Below are 12,061 nucleotides of genomic sequence, written 5' to 3'. Positions count from 1 at the left end.
GCCTGGAGCGGACTGTGCAAGTGTGTGATGAAGATGGCTAGACATGAATAAGCTCTGGCTCCACAGTTTTCTCAGACTCATTCACAACTCAGTTGCTCTTTCTGACTATCTGCCTCTTGTATAGACCCCAAAGTTATTCTATACCCATGTGGTCAAATAACTGTGTTTATTTGAAGATTTAAGGAGATAATTTTTTTTTATCCAGTAATCTTTATTTATATATAACAACAGTACAAATTGTATCCTTGGCTTGCAAAATAGGAGTTTCATATTTACAATAGGTACATGATAATATATTAGATAACAAAACCCCGCTTTATTGGAACATTTTAAATACTTCATTTTCTTATTATTTCATAACACCTGTAAAAACAACAAAACCAGACAACCAGCATTGTACTTTCTTAAAAATAGATATAATACAGATTCCAGTGTGTCATGGGGAAAGGTCTGAGTAGGAGAGGATGAGGAGAGGCAGCTTGGCTCAAGGCCTTCATGTGCCTATGTAAAGAGCTTGTCCCTTTCTCTCCCATACATTCAGGAACTTTGGTCCTGTTTGGTGGGGACCACACTTCCTTATGCGTGGATGTCAAAATGGAGACCAAGTGTGTCAAAATGATGACCTTGACTGAGTGTCAAAGAAGCTTCTTACTTCCTTCACTGGGTTCCTAGGGACAGAGGCAGGGAGGAGGCAGCTCAGTCCGGGGAGATGGTGTGGGAGAGGAGAGTGAGTTGTGAGCCTGTGCAAGGCAGGAGACTCTCTAGTTTGTTTATTGTGTTGAAGCCTGTCTGAAAGGCATTTTCCTTGCTTGTCTCTTGGAACATCCCCTAGACGAGCTAGAAAGTACCAAGATAAACTTTACTCTTCATTATAAGTATCACTGGGCCTTAGATACTAAATCTTCACTCTAGGGAATGAGTAGAACAGATAGAGAGAAGGAAAAGAGATGTGGAGTATGAAAATGATGCCACTGTTCTACAAGCACATTCCTAAGACAAGGCATCAGGAGGACCTGTTCACCTTCCTCCAGCCTTCCTCCCACAGTAAGATCTGCCCCATGCCCTAGGTCCCTGAAGCCACTTTGCATTTCCTCACTCTCCTGGCCCTCTCTATCTCAATTCTTAACTGTCTGTGTCGAGGATGCAGGGCTCTTAGCTGTGACACAATGTGGTTGGAAAGGGCCCTTTTTGAGTAACTGCCAGTTTAGTATTTCCAGGCAGCAGGTGAGATTACAGATTTGGCAGTTGTGCAGTATCTGAGAACTGGATAGCTAGAGGCTTCCAGCAGTCTCTGCTTGTTGTATCAGACCACTGCTAGCAGCCACCTCTGCTTTTATCTCATGTGCCGCAGGCCCAGGGGCCTTAACTGCTAATTTCTATTTTCATCCTGGTGGAACTGAAGGAAGGTCAGGAGTATAAGCAGCAAGGTTGTGCTGACTAAAGAGGTGGTAGCAGTGTGTGTGTGGGTCAGCCTTCCTCCTTAACGACACGCCATTTTCTATGCACCTAGTGCTTTCTGCTGGGGAGAGTGGGAAAATCATCCTGCTGTATTGGTGGTAGGTCTAGCAGCTTGGAGAATCTGCATTTTCTGAAAGAAGGACCTTTGTGGTCTTATTCACCCTGGTCTTCAGGACCTTTAAGAACTTGGCAGACAATTACTACTTAGGATTGTTCTCCAAATGAATGAGTGAAGGACACAGTTCCCTCTTTCGGTATGATCACAGTGTGCCCATGAGTTCAATGACTGCACTCTATAAAGAAAGAGGGATCAGAAGTGATTTTGAGATTCAAACCACAGAAAGAGGTAGAACATCAGACACAGAAGTGCCTGACCCACACAGAAGGCAAGAGGTGTTGTCCAGTTGAGGGATAAATCTTAATACAGTCCTCTAGAACTCTGTTTTGCCAAACCCTCTGCAGTCCTATTCCTTTCCTAGAGAATTGGCTTTTGTGTAGATCAATGAAATAAAGTAAAGCAAGGTAGGTTTAAGAGAGATTTTATACCTCCCCAAAGACAGATGGCTTTTTGAGGGGAAGGGTGGTAGCTTTAACAATTTTTTTTTTCTTTTTAAACAAAAGGCCAAAATATTCTCAAGTTGGATAACAGCAAGAACAGTGACCAATCAACTTCCTCTCCTCTCCATCAGGGAGTAGACTATCAGTGACTAGTAAACTAAAGCAAAGAACTGGTGGAATGATAGGTAGAAAGCTAAAATGAGAACAAGACTTTACAATACCTCACCCTCCTCCTGGCATGGCATGGCCTCTCTCTAGCTGAATTTTCCTCCTTAGTTTTTCTTTCATTGTGCCCCTTGGCCACTCTTCTTTTTCAGCAACGTGGCTAGACCATCTTTCAGGTTGGCCCTGCTCCCTTCATCTACATTCTTTGATTTGCTCTCTTTCCTTCATTCTCTCCATACTCTCCAAACATCTTCAGCGAAGCATGCCAGAGGCAGTGAACGGGTACCATAAGTGGCTGCCGGAATATACCAGGTAGGCACACTGAAAAAGGTGTGGGTAAGATGCTACTGAAAGAGATGTCAAACATTTTCTTTGTTTACTTCTTGATGAAATGGCACTCTGGACATCAGCCTGAGCAGTAGCAGCTGCTCAGAAAGTCTTTAACGGTGCTGGGATGGAAAAAAAGGCAAGCCAGAGTTTATCCTGTCTTCTGTTCCTATTCTTGTTTTGACTATATCATTTCTTTCACTTTCATAAATTACAGGTTCTAAGATGATAAGCTTTGGGTGATGTGAGGAGCAAACACTTTGGCTTGGTGTGAAAGGCCAGTCATTAGTTTTTTTTTTTTTTTTCCAGGATATTAATATGGCCCCGAAAAACTTTAACATGAGTAGATTATCAGAAGAAAAGTGGCCTTGGCATAGCTGGTTGTGAATCATCATAAAATCAGCAAGTTTCCTGAGTATTTTGCTGAATGCTTTTCTCTCTCCACTTGTCAGTTGCATTCAGGCAAGAAACAAGCTGAACAGCCCAGACAGCTTCAGCTGTGTGTGAGACAGCCATCTGAAGATATATACATTCCATGGAAGCCACTTTCTTGGCTTTTCTTCTTTGCCCTGCGCAGGCAGTCACATCTGGTGAGCAGAATCTCAGATACTGGAATCAACTGGAAAAATCAGCTGAGGCCTGAGTTAATTGTGAAGGAAATAACCCAGGGCCAGTCTCTGTTGGGATAGTTAGCCCCATTTCCCAGTCCTACAGTCTGGCATTCCTGACCCCTTAAAAAACAGAAGGTTCATGCCTTCTTAGGGGGCATATGTTCACCATTCCCTTATGCCCACCCTTTGTTGACCTCTTGTCCTCCTCCCTAGAGACAGATGCTAATCACAAAGCTGTTGAAGTTGGCTGCTAGGGGTCATGCCAAGGCAGGAGGACTAAATTCCCTGAGGGCTTACCAGTTGAATTTCTTGTCCTGCTACAACAGAGCTTGCCTCTGGGCCCAAGGATGGAGCCTTGGCCTCTGCTTGGAAGCTATACTCAAGAAGGCTGGCCATCTATGGCATTAGGTATCAGGAGACAGAGGGACAGATTTCTCAGCCTTCTCAGAAGTAATACACTTTCACATCACGGTTTCATGACAGACAGAGATGACGGTCATTTCTACTGAGGCAAATGCAGTAGGCCCAGTTGGTCAGGGGCTTCTGGTTATGAGTGAAGGTTGGCCTCCCCTCTCCAGGCACAAGAGAAAAGAAAACATAATAATAAATACTGCTGCTTTTTAAACCTACACTCTTCAAGTATTGCTTACTGTAAACAGTGTTTGAGTTTGTTTTCTTTTTAATTGCCGTAAACTAGTGGATGATTGAGTAGAATCCAAAGTCAAACACCCATGTTCCCCATTCAGCTCAGACCTAGGAGGCCTGGTCTGTGCAGTCCCCAGGTGCCTGACTTGTGGGGCTCTTTTCAGAGTCCTTAAGGAGGAGGTGGCTGTTCTATGAAAGCCTCATCTCTTCAGTTTCTGATATCAATTCTAGGGAAACCAAAAGGAAAAGTACCAAGGACCAACTTCTCATTTGTTGAGGCTTGGGATTAAGTGAAACAAAGAAAAGGTGTTCTCACAGGTCCTTGTCGGGCGGGCACTTCCTCCTCTTAGGAGATGAGGATACACAAGGGCACAGCACGGAAGGCAGTTTCCTATTAGCAGGTGAATCTGATCAGCTTCTGCAATGTCCACAAAGGCCTGCAGTTCTCAGTTGCATCTGGCTGTGGTGAGATTCAGGTCTTCCAGGCTTATTTGCCAAATGGTTAGTATGAACTTCTGCTCCTTCCTGCCTCTCCTCCTTCCTTTCAGGTCAAGGGAGAGGAGAGCATTTCCATACTGGCTCTACTCAGCATCTCTCAGGTATTTTTCTGACATTGAGAAAGAGATGTTACAGAAGGAAGGAGAAATGTTACTAAGAAGGGAATAGAAATGAAATTAAACAAAAGTTGGACGGGATGGACAGGGAGGATTTATGTTTTGTTTTATTTGTTTTTTTCCCTTTTTCTTAAAAAATTAAATAAAGTTCTCATTATTTCCCAATATACATCAAATGAGTTTTCATGCAAAGCAGCAGTCACAGAGGCAGAACCATCTGGTTCAAGCCTCTCAGCTTAAAGGGCCACCTTCTCCTTGCCCGTAGTGTCCTGAGCTCACACTGTGATGGGTGGTGTTCACTGTCCTTCTGGAAGGAACCGGCTGTGATGAAACATGGCTGCCATTGACAGAGGAGCCTTTCCTTCTTCCCTCAGTGAGGTTTTAGAGGACAACCAGCTCTGGGGCCTGATGCCCTTCACTCATCCCATCTTTCCTTTTGAGACGCCAGTGTGATAGCTTGTATGAGTCTCTTCCAAGAACAAGATGTCTTCCTTTCAGCTCTCTATGGACATGGCGTTGATGAGATGCTCCACCTTGTAGGCCAGTCGTTGCCGTCGGGCCTGTTCATCCTGCTCTAGTGCCCCGATGAGCTGAAGGGCAAAACAAAGGCAGGTAACTCAAGATTCAGCTTCAAAGGCTCAACTTTCTGGAGTCATCAACCCAGCATCTGTCCCTCTACCTTTTCAATCTGCCTTTAGGAATGTAATGTCAAATAGCTGGCATGATTCAGTGAATAGATTTATGCATAGTTATGCTTTACTTAACAGTGAGGATGCTTTCAGAGAAAAGAGTCCTTCCATGGTTTTGTCATCAGGAAAACACCTGAGAGTGCTCACATGCAGGAGACTGAATCAAGTACAAGAGAGCACATGTGAAATGTATGGCTCTGTTTTTATAAGTAGGAGCATGCTCTAAAATACCAACAAAGGCATAACATAGCATAGTAAACATAGTTTATGCACTAGTTACATAGTTACTTACTATTAAGAGCACAGACTACTTAGTCTTGTAAACTGCATAACCAGCAGCTTGGTGGGCTCATTTACACAGCATGGCCATATTATACAGCATGGCCATATTACACAGCCTGGCCATATAATCAGGGGTACTAGGAGGTACAGATGACTCTGGGGTCACACAGGAATTTTTCAGCTGCATTTACTCTGGTGGGACCACTGCCATAAGGGTGGCATGCCACAAAATGATGATGTAGAGTACACATCTACAAATACGTACAGGAATATATGCACGTGCATAGAGCTCTCATATGCTTAAAGCATACGTTAGAGTTATTTAAGTGTGGAATTTTTTTTTCTACTTCTTTCTTTAGGCTCAGTGCTAATGCATGGCCTGTCACCTTCCTGGTTAACTTCTGCTCACATCAAAGTCCACCAGTCTATCTCAATCTGACTGGATCTGCCCAAGTGTAAACTGATAATTCTATTCATTGCTTAAGAAAGAATAAAATTAACCATACAATACTTGAATGAGAGAAGACAGGGAGGAGTTCAATGAATCAGGAGAGGTTGGGCTGTTTTGTAAAGAAAAGATGATGATTTGGGGCTCATGACTTTGACTATAGATTGCGAGTTTTTTAAAGTGATTGCTATTTCTGTTTTTTTTTGGGGGGGGGGGCTAGATCAAGTTGCAGGCTGGTCTCAGCCCTTGAGACCCTGTCTTACCTCTTCACTGTACTTGCTGACATAGGAGTAGATCTCGTTGAGGGCGCTCAGCATATTGAACTCTGTGGCATGCAGGCGGGACTGCTCTGCGAGGTAGGCGTTCATATCTTGGTCACTAATGGCTGGGAGCTTGGCAATATCTGCATAGTATCTGCCATGGACAGGACAAGCCTATGATGGGGGTTCAGCAAACATTCACCAATACCCACCCTGGCCCAGGTCCCTTGAGAGAATAAAGCTATGGGTCCAAACTGTTCCTGCCTTCCATTTCTTCTCTGATGTTGCCTCTGCTTCAAGCTGAGGTGTGAATCTAGGGTGCAGTCCAAATTTCTGAAGGATACTCCAGTCAGCTAAGAGCTGCTGGGTCCTTGAGTAGTCAAAACCCAAGACTCAGACAAGACTCCTTGTGTTCATATCTCAGCTCTTCTACCTAGTAGTTTGTGAGCTTTGGCAAGTTACATAGCTTTTCTGTGCCTCCATTCATTCATTAGTAAAATAGGGATAATCATAGCAGCTATTTTATAACTGTCCATTTGGATATTTCAGTGAAATAATACATACAAAATCCTTATCACAATAATGCTTACATGTCCATTAAATGTTAATTAGGATGATAATTATCAAGCTTCACAAAGTCCCCTTCCTTCCCACAACATAGAGGGTATGAGGTCCTGCTCTTCAGTGACCAATGATGCCCACAGTGGGTGTCTTGAGGAAATTACTGACCTTTCTACCCAGTTCTTGTAACTGGGGATATCCTTGGCATAGAGCAGCTTGTTGGAAGGTGAGTCCTTGCCCAGTCGGTGTTCTGATGTGGAGCAGGAGTCCATAAAGGTCTGGGCTACCACAGAGAGGCAGGCATCTGTGATGCTGCCCTTGTGGATGTCAAATACAAATTGAGGGTTCTTGATGACATTCACCCAGAAACGAAGTGGAAGGCTGTAGGAAAAGGCAGAGTACCCTGAAGAATGCACTTTGACATTGCCCCTTCCTAATACTTTCCCCTTATGCTGAATGGTAGAGCAGATATTCCATTCTAAAAGAGAAGAGAATGAACTCAGAAACTGGTCCAGCAGGAGCTGGTTGCTCATCGCATGCTCTTCCCAGATGCAGGAGAAAGCAGAGTGGTTTTGGTCTTCTCATACCAAGGCATTTGTTCTGCTCCCTAACAGCTGAGGGTTGGGTGTGTTTAGGCTTTTCCTCTTGATAGGATTTTCCAGAGACCTCAGAGTGGAAGGTCAACTACAGAAAACAACACAATTTCCTCAAGGCTTCAGACAAACCCATCCAGCTCCTAGAGTCTCTCACAGTGGTCATGGCCATTGTATAAAAGGCCATGAAATGGTCAGTCAGTCCTAAGTACTGCCTCAGTGGGGACATTACCCTCTGGAACCAGTCTGCCACTGAGCCAGTTCTCAGTACTGGGTCAGAGGACAGGTTCCTCATGGATTAATTTCTTTCAGGGGTCTCCTCCAGGGCTTTTTATGTCTCAGCATGGCAGAGGGAAGGAGGGACCTGTTGCTGGTATTCCAAGAGAGAATAGCTCACTGTGGCTCTGAGTTTTTCCCAAAAGAAATCCAACAGCAGTTAGAAGACTGCTTCTGAGACTCTGGAATCTATAGGCAGAGAGGAATAGCCTTTGATGTTCCCAATTCCAGAAGGAAGTAGGCCCATTGCTTGCCTTCTAAACAGTTTCTGTAGCTACCGTTTTGCTTCTTTCTGAAGTCTGCCTTCTCTGGCTGCCCTCCAGCCTTGACTCTTCTAATACCTGTGTGGCATGAACCCTGTCATTGGCTTGCCCTTCTAGCCCAAGATAGTGCCCTTAGTTCTTGCTATTCTTTTCTTTGAATTCTGCTGACTTCACCAACTCTGAATTTTCCAAGTGTCTTTTTAATGACAGGTATTGTAAATGTCAGTGTTTATCCCCTCCCAAGCCTCCTATTGTAAATTTTGCTTGTCCTCTAACTTTCAACCCTTCCTTGAAACCGAGGAGAAGCTGCCTCAGTCAGCTTTGGCACAGCTCTTCTGTCCTGTCCTTCTCTGACAGAGCTGGTTGGACATGTCTAATCTCTTTTCTTTGAACCTATGCTATGTGAGGTGTAAGCCACATGACTCAGCTTTATCACACTATCACAATGGGGTGCATTGCTGTTGCTTGAGTTTAGCCAGAAGGCACACAGAAGCAAACAACCTTTAACTTTCTCCTGATTTTAACCAAACAGCTAGTCCCAGTACTGGGCTCAACATCCTGCAAAGCTGAGGAGACACCATGGATCTGCTTTGGTAGGGCTTACTGAGTACTCTTCATCTACTGCCACTGAACCATATCACTCCACTGTGACCAAAAATTGCAGATGAGGAGGCCCACAACATCAAAAGAATGAAAGTCTATTCCAAGGCCCCATTGGCTCTCTCAAAGTATTTTTCTGGCTGCTAGGACTTTTTATTTCCAAATGACAGCCTGAACCCATCTGTGTCAGCTCTGTTTTCTGGGGATTGCTGACTCCAGACAGCTGTGTGGGCTTCCTGCCCAATCCAAATGTTTCTCTCCTTTGTGCTCAGTCCTAGAGGAAGCTTTTTTGACTCTGGCTCTTGGCTAAGTCTCGTCTGGTCTATAAGCTAGTCCTTAGCATGGTCTGTAGTTCAGTCTTAAAACCTGGGAGGGAAAAGTTTCATGCTAGACACTATCAGAAGCTGCTTCTCCCACCACTAATCTGGGTGTAGAAGTGACCTGAACAAAAATCATTCTTTCTGTTGCTTCCTGAAAGCTATGCTGCTGGGGTTAAAACTTGGCTTTAAGAGATCAAGTCTGCAATGCAATCTCATACTTGTGGGTTTGTCAAGTCTAGCAAGTACCAGCCTCATTCCTAGAACTGGCCATCTTTACCAAGGGTCCCAGCTCAGAAGCACATCTCTCAGAAGGTTTAATAGTGATAAACTGCAAAGCTAAATGGATGCTCACAGTCATCTATTGGATATAGGCTTCATATACAGCTTTGTATATGTTCCTTAGTTTCTTCCTCTTGATAACTAGAAGATTCTACATCATAGGGAACAGTTTTACCAAAGGAAGGGTCACAATGGTGAGACAGAGCTCAAAACTATATGCAAAGCTCAGGCTAGGCAAGGCCCACTTGTAGCAGGCAGCCTTGGGGATGATGTTGACTCTGCAGTGTCTGTGTGTGTGTGTGTGTGTGTGTGTGTGTGTGTGTGTGTATTTGTGCTGTGTTCCAGGAGCCAGATAACCTAGCCCCCATCTCTGCTTCTCATCTCTAGCTTCTGCTGGTCCCCGACCCCCAACATGCTGGGCCTCCTCAGGTGGCACTCCCATTAAGCTCCCCCAGGGTTACCAGTTGCTTTTCCAGGTGTGCCGCACATCTGTGTCGTGGATACTGTGTCTGTCTGCCTGCTCATCCAGGAAATCAAACATGTACTTGATGGCTAGGGGGAGAGCACTACCCCGGTGCACAGTGCTGAACAAGGTCTCAAACAAGTCGTCCACAAATTTCTGCAGGGTGCCCTGTGGAGAAAGTGGGGAGGGGGGACAATGAAATGGTTAGTGGGTGCCAGAGGGCAGCAGAGGGCATGCCAGATGGGGCCTTGGACCCATCTTACCTTGGAAATTTGTCTGAAATGCAAGAGTGTGTAGGTAGAAGAGCAGGAGTGAGGTAGATACTGGGTGGGATGTGGAGTTGGGAGAGACTGACAAGTATGGGAATCCATAGAAAGATCTCTCTTCTAATCTGTGGCAGTGTGCCCTGAAGGTATGAACTCAGGGCATTTGATGGGAAGATAGGAAGTGAATGTCCTAGAATAAATGAGAGGACTCAAACTGGTGGCAGAGGCTATAGAGGGTGCTCAGGGAGTCTGACCCCTGGTGGGGCTTGGAGGGTAGGGTGGGGTCTGAAATGAAGCATGAACAGCTTTATGATGTTAGTGACACCGGCATAGGCTTCAAGTTTAGCATCAGGAGAACCCAGGTACAGCCATGATCCACAGGCTTCATGGGTTCTAGCGACAGCCACAAGCCTAGACCTGGGTCCCAGTTAACAGGCTCAAGACAGACTTTGGGGACCAGAACTCCTGACTTTCTCAGATTTTTTTGGTGGTCTCTTATTGATATGTTGGGCATATTTAACAAAGCAAAGATGAAGATATGAGTCTGATAGACTAGTTATGGACCATTCTGGGAGAAAGTCTGAGAGCTTTAAGCCACTATGTTAGAATTCCTGTAGCATTGCAGTAGGATCAGTGGGGAAAGACTTTGGGATCCAGCCTCCTCTCTAAGTTAGAGCATCCCTGAAGGCTTTGTTTGTTCTCTCCTGGGAAAGCAAAGTGATGCTGCCTTTATTGTCTCTCAGCCTAAGACACAGTGGGTCAAGAGGAATAGTCTTTTCTTAAATTGCTGTTATAACTGGGTCTTCTTGTTCTTGTTGTTGTTTTTTCTTCTCCCACTTAACTAGAAAGCAAGTATACAAGGCAGAGATAGTAGAGGCAATCAGAAGCACCTGTAGCATGGATGTTTGTGCCAAAGTTTAGGGAACAGCTTGGCCTGGGTAGTGCAAGAATTACCTTGGTGGCTAGAAGCCGGGTCAAGTAGATCTCAGACACCATTTTGCTGCCCCGGTCACCCTCCTTCTGGTCACCATGGTCATGATTCTTCACCAGATGCCAAACCTTGACACCACTCTCCAGGTCTGGGGTGATCATGGGGACCCGGGACCGGAGGCTGTCTGGGCTGCCTGTGTACCTGAAGGAAGAGTCTGGAGGAGGGTAGGGAAAACCAGAGTGAGATGGGCTAACCTAATGCTTGAAGCATCCTTTAGCAATGCCACCTGCCTGCTGTATCTATTCAGAATAAACCTGCTTTACCTTGAAAGGACTCTTGGGACTACATATTTGGCGAATAGTTTTATGGATCCTTGGTTGGAAAGAGGAAATTAAAATTTCTAGGAGAAAAGATTTAGAAATTTTAAAATTTCTAAAGTCTAGATAGTGTCAGGCAGTGGTGGCTCATGCCTTTAATTCCAGCACCTAGGAGACAGAACAGGCAGATTTCTGTGAGTTAGAGGCCAGCCTGGTCTACAGGGCTAGTTCTAGGACAGCCATAGCTATACATATAACCCATGACTTAGGGGAAAAAATTGTCTAAACCGTAATGGTGCAAGTTGTAATGATTCTCTTTGGAGTTAGTTGGCACTTCATTTGAGGTCCTAGAATATATTTTCTGAGCCATTTTTGGAACTACTACCTTAAGTCCTGTAGGTTCTTTCAAGTGGATAGTCTAGTGCCTTTGAGTGTACATGGAACCCAAACTGACAGAGTGAGACTGAAGCCTGCTACTCAGAGGAGGCTGAGATTGGAAGTGAAAGAATGATCCCAAACTAAGACACTTTTGACAAAAGAGGCTATAATTACCAATTCAAGCAGGAGCACAGCTATAAAGTGGGATAGGAGAACCTCCAATCAGGGTACATAACTGCTATACTAACTCTTTTACCTGCTGCCTCTTCTCAAAGGAGACAAATGGCTCTTAAGACTCCTCAGGAAGGGGACAGATAAGCCAGTACCTTTGTACTAGACCTTGAGCTTCTGAATTGCATTCTGGCTGCTTACCATATCTGCTAATGGATGTCCGAGAGATGCTGGCAGAGGCAGGGATGTTGTAGGAGGAGGTCTGCTTAGGGACAAGAGCCACCACGGATCTGTCTGACACCTAAGGAGGGCACAAAAAAATGACATGGGAGAAATGAGGTGTCTTGAGAAGTTAAGTACTTCTAGGGAGTATGGGGAAGTTCAGAAATATTACAACCAACCATTATTGCCTTTCATATCTCTGGATCCCCTGACATGTAGCCAGCCTCAAATAAGCATACAAGTTTAGACACACACACACACACACACACACACACACACACACACAGAGAGAGGGGGGGTTCAGAAACTTAGTATGAATGGAAGAATATAAATGATGACATTAATAAATCTGACATTGATTATG

General features: G+C 44.7%; 1 protein-coding gene across 1 annotated transcript in view; it reads right to left on the bottom strand.

Annotated features, from left to right (window-relative positions):
• Window positions 1-4,462: 4,462 nt before the first annotated feature.
• Plxna2 (plexin A2) overlaps window positions 4,463-12,061 on the bottom strand; it is a 189,158-nt gene continuing 181,559 nt past the window's right edge. The window contains exons 27-32 of the mRNA XM_021198674.2: window positions 11,677-11,776; window positions 10,633-10,823; window positions 9,411-9,580; window positions 6,787-6,999; window positions 6,061-6,211; window positions 4,463-4,968 (exon numbers count right to left, since the gene is read on the bottom strand). Coding sequence (XP_021054333.1) covers window positions 4,873-4,968; window positions 6,061-6,211; window positions 6,787-6,999; window positions 9,411-9,580; window positions 10,633-10,823; window positions 11,677-11,776 — 921 coding nt within the window. The 3' untranslated portion in view covers window positions 4,463-4,872. The remainder of the gene's footprint in view (window positions 4,969-6,060; window positions 6,212-6,786; window positions 7,000-9,410; window positions 9,581-10,632; window positions 10,824-11,676; window positions 11,777-12,061) is intronic.

Source organism: Mus pahari, chromosome 5, assembly GCF_900095145.1.
Source record: "Mus pahari chromosome 5, PAHARI_EIJ_v1.1, whole genome shotgun sequence".
Classification (NCBI taxonomy): Eukaryota; Metazoa; Chordata; class Mammalia; order Rodentia; family Muridae; genus Mus; species Mus pahari.
The sequence above is the reverse complement of the archived record's forward strand: the minus strand, read 5'-3'. Positions and strand labels throughout refer to the sequence as shown.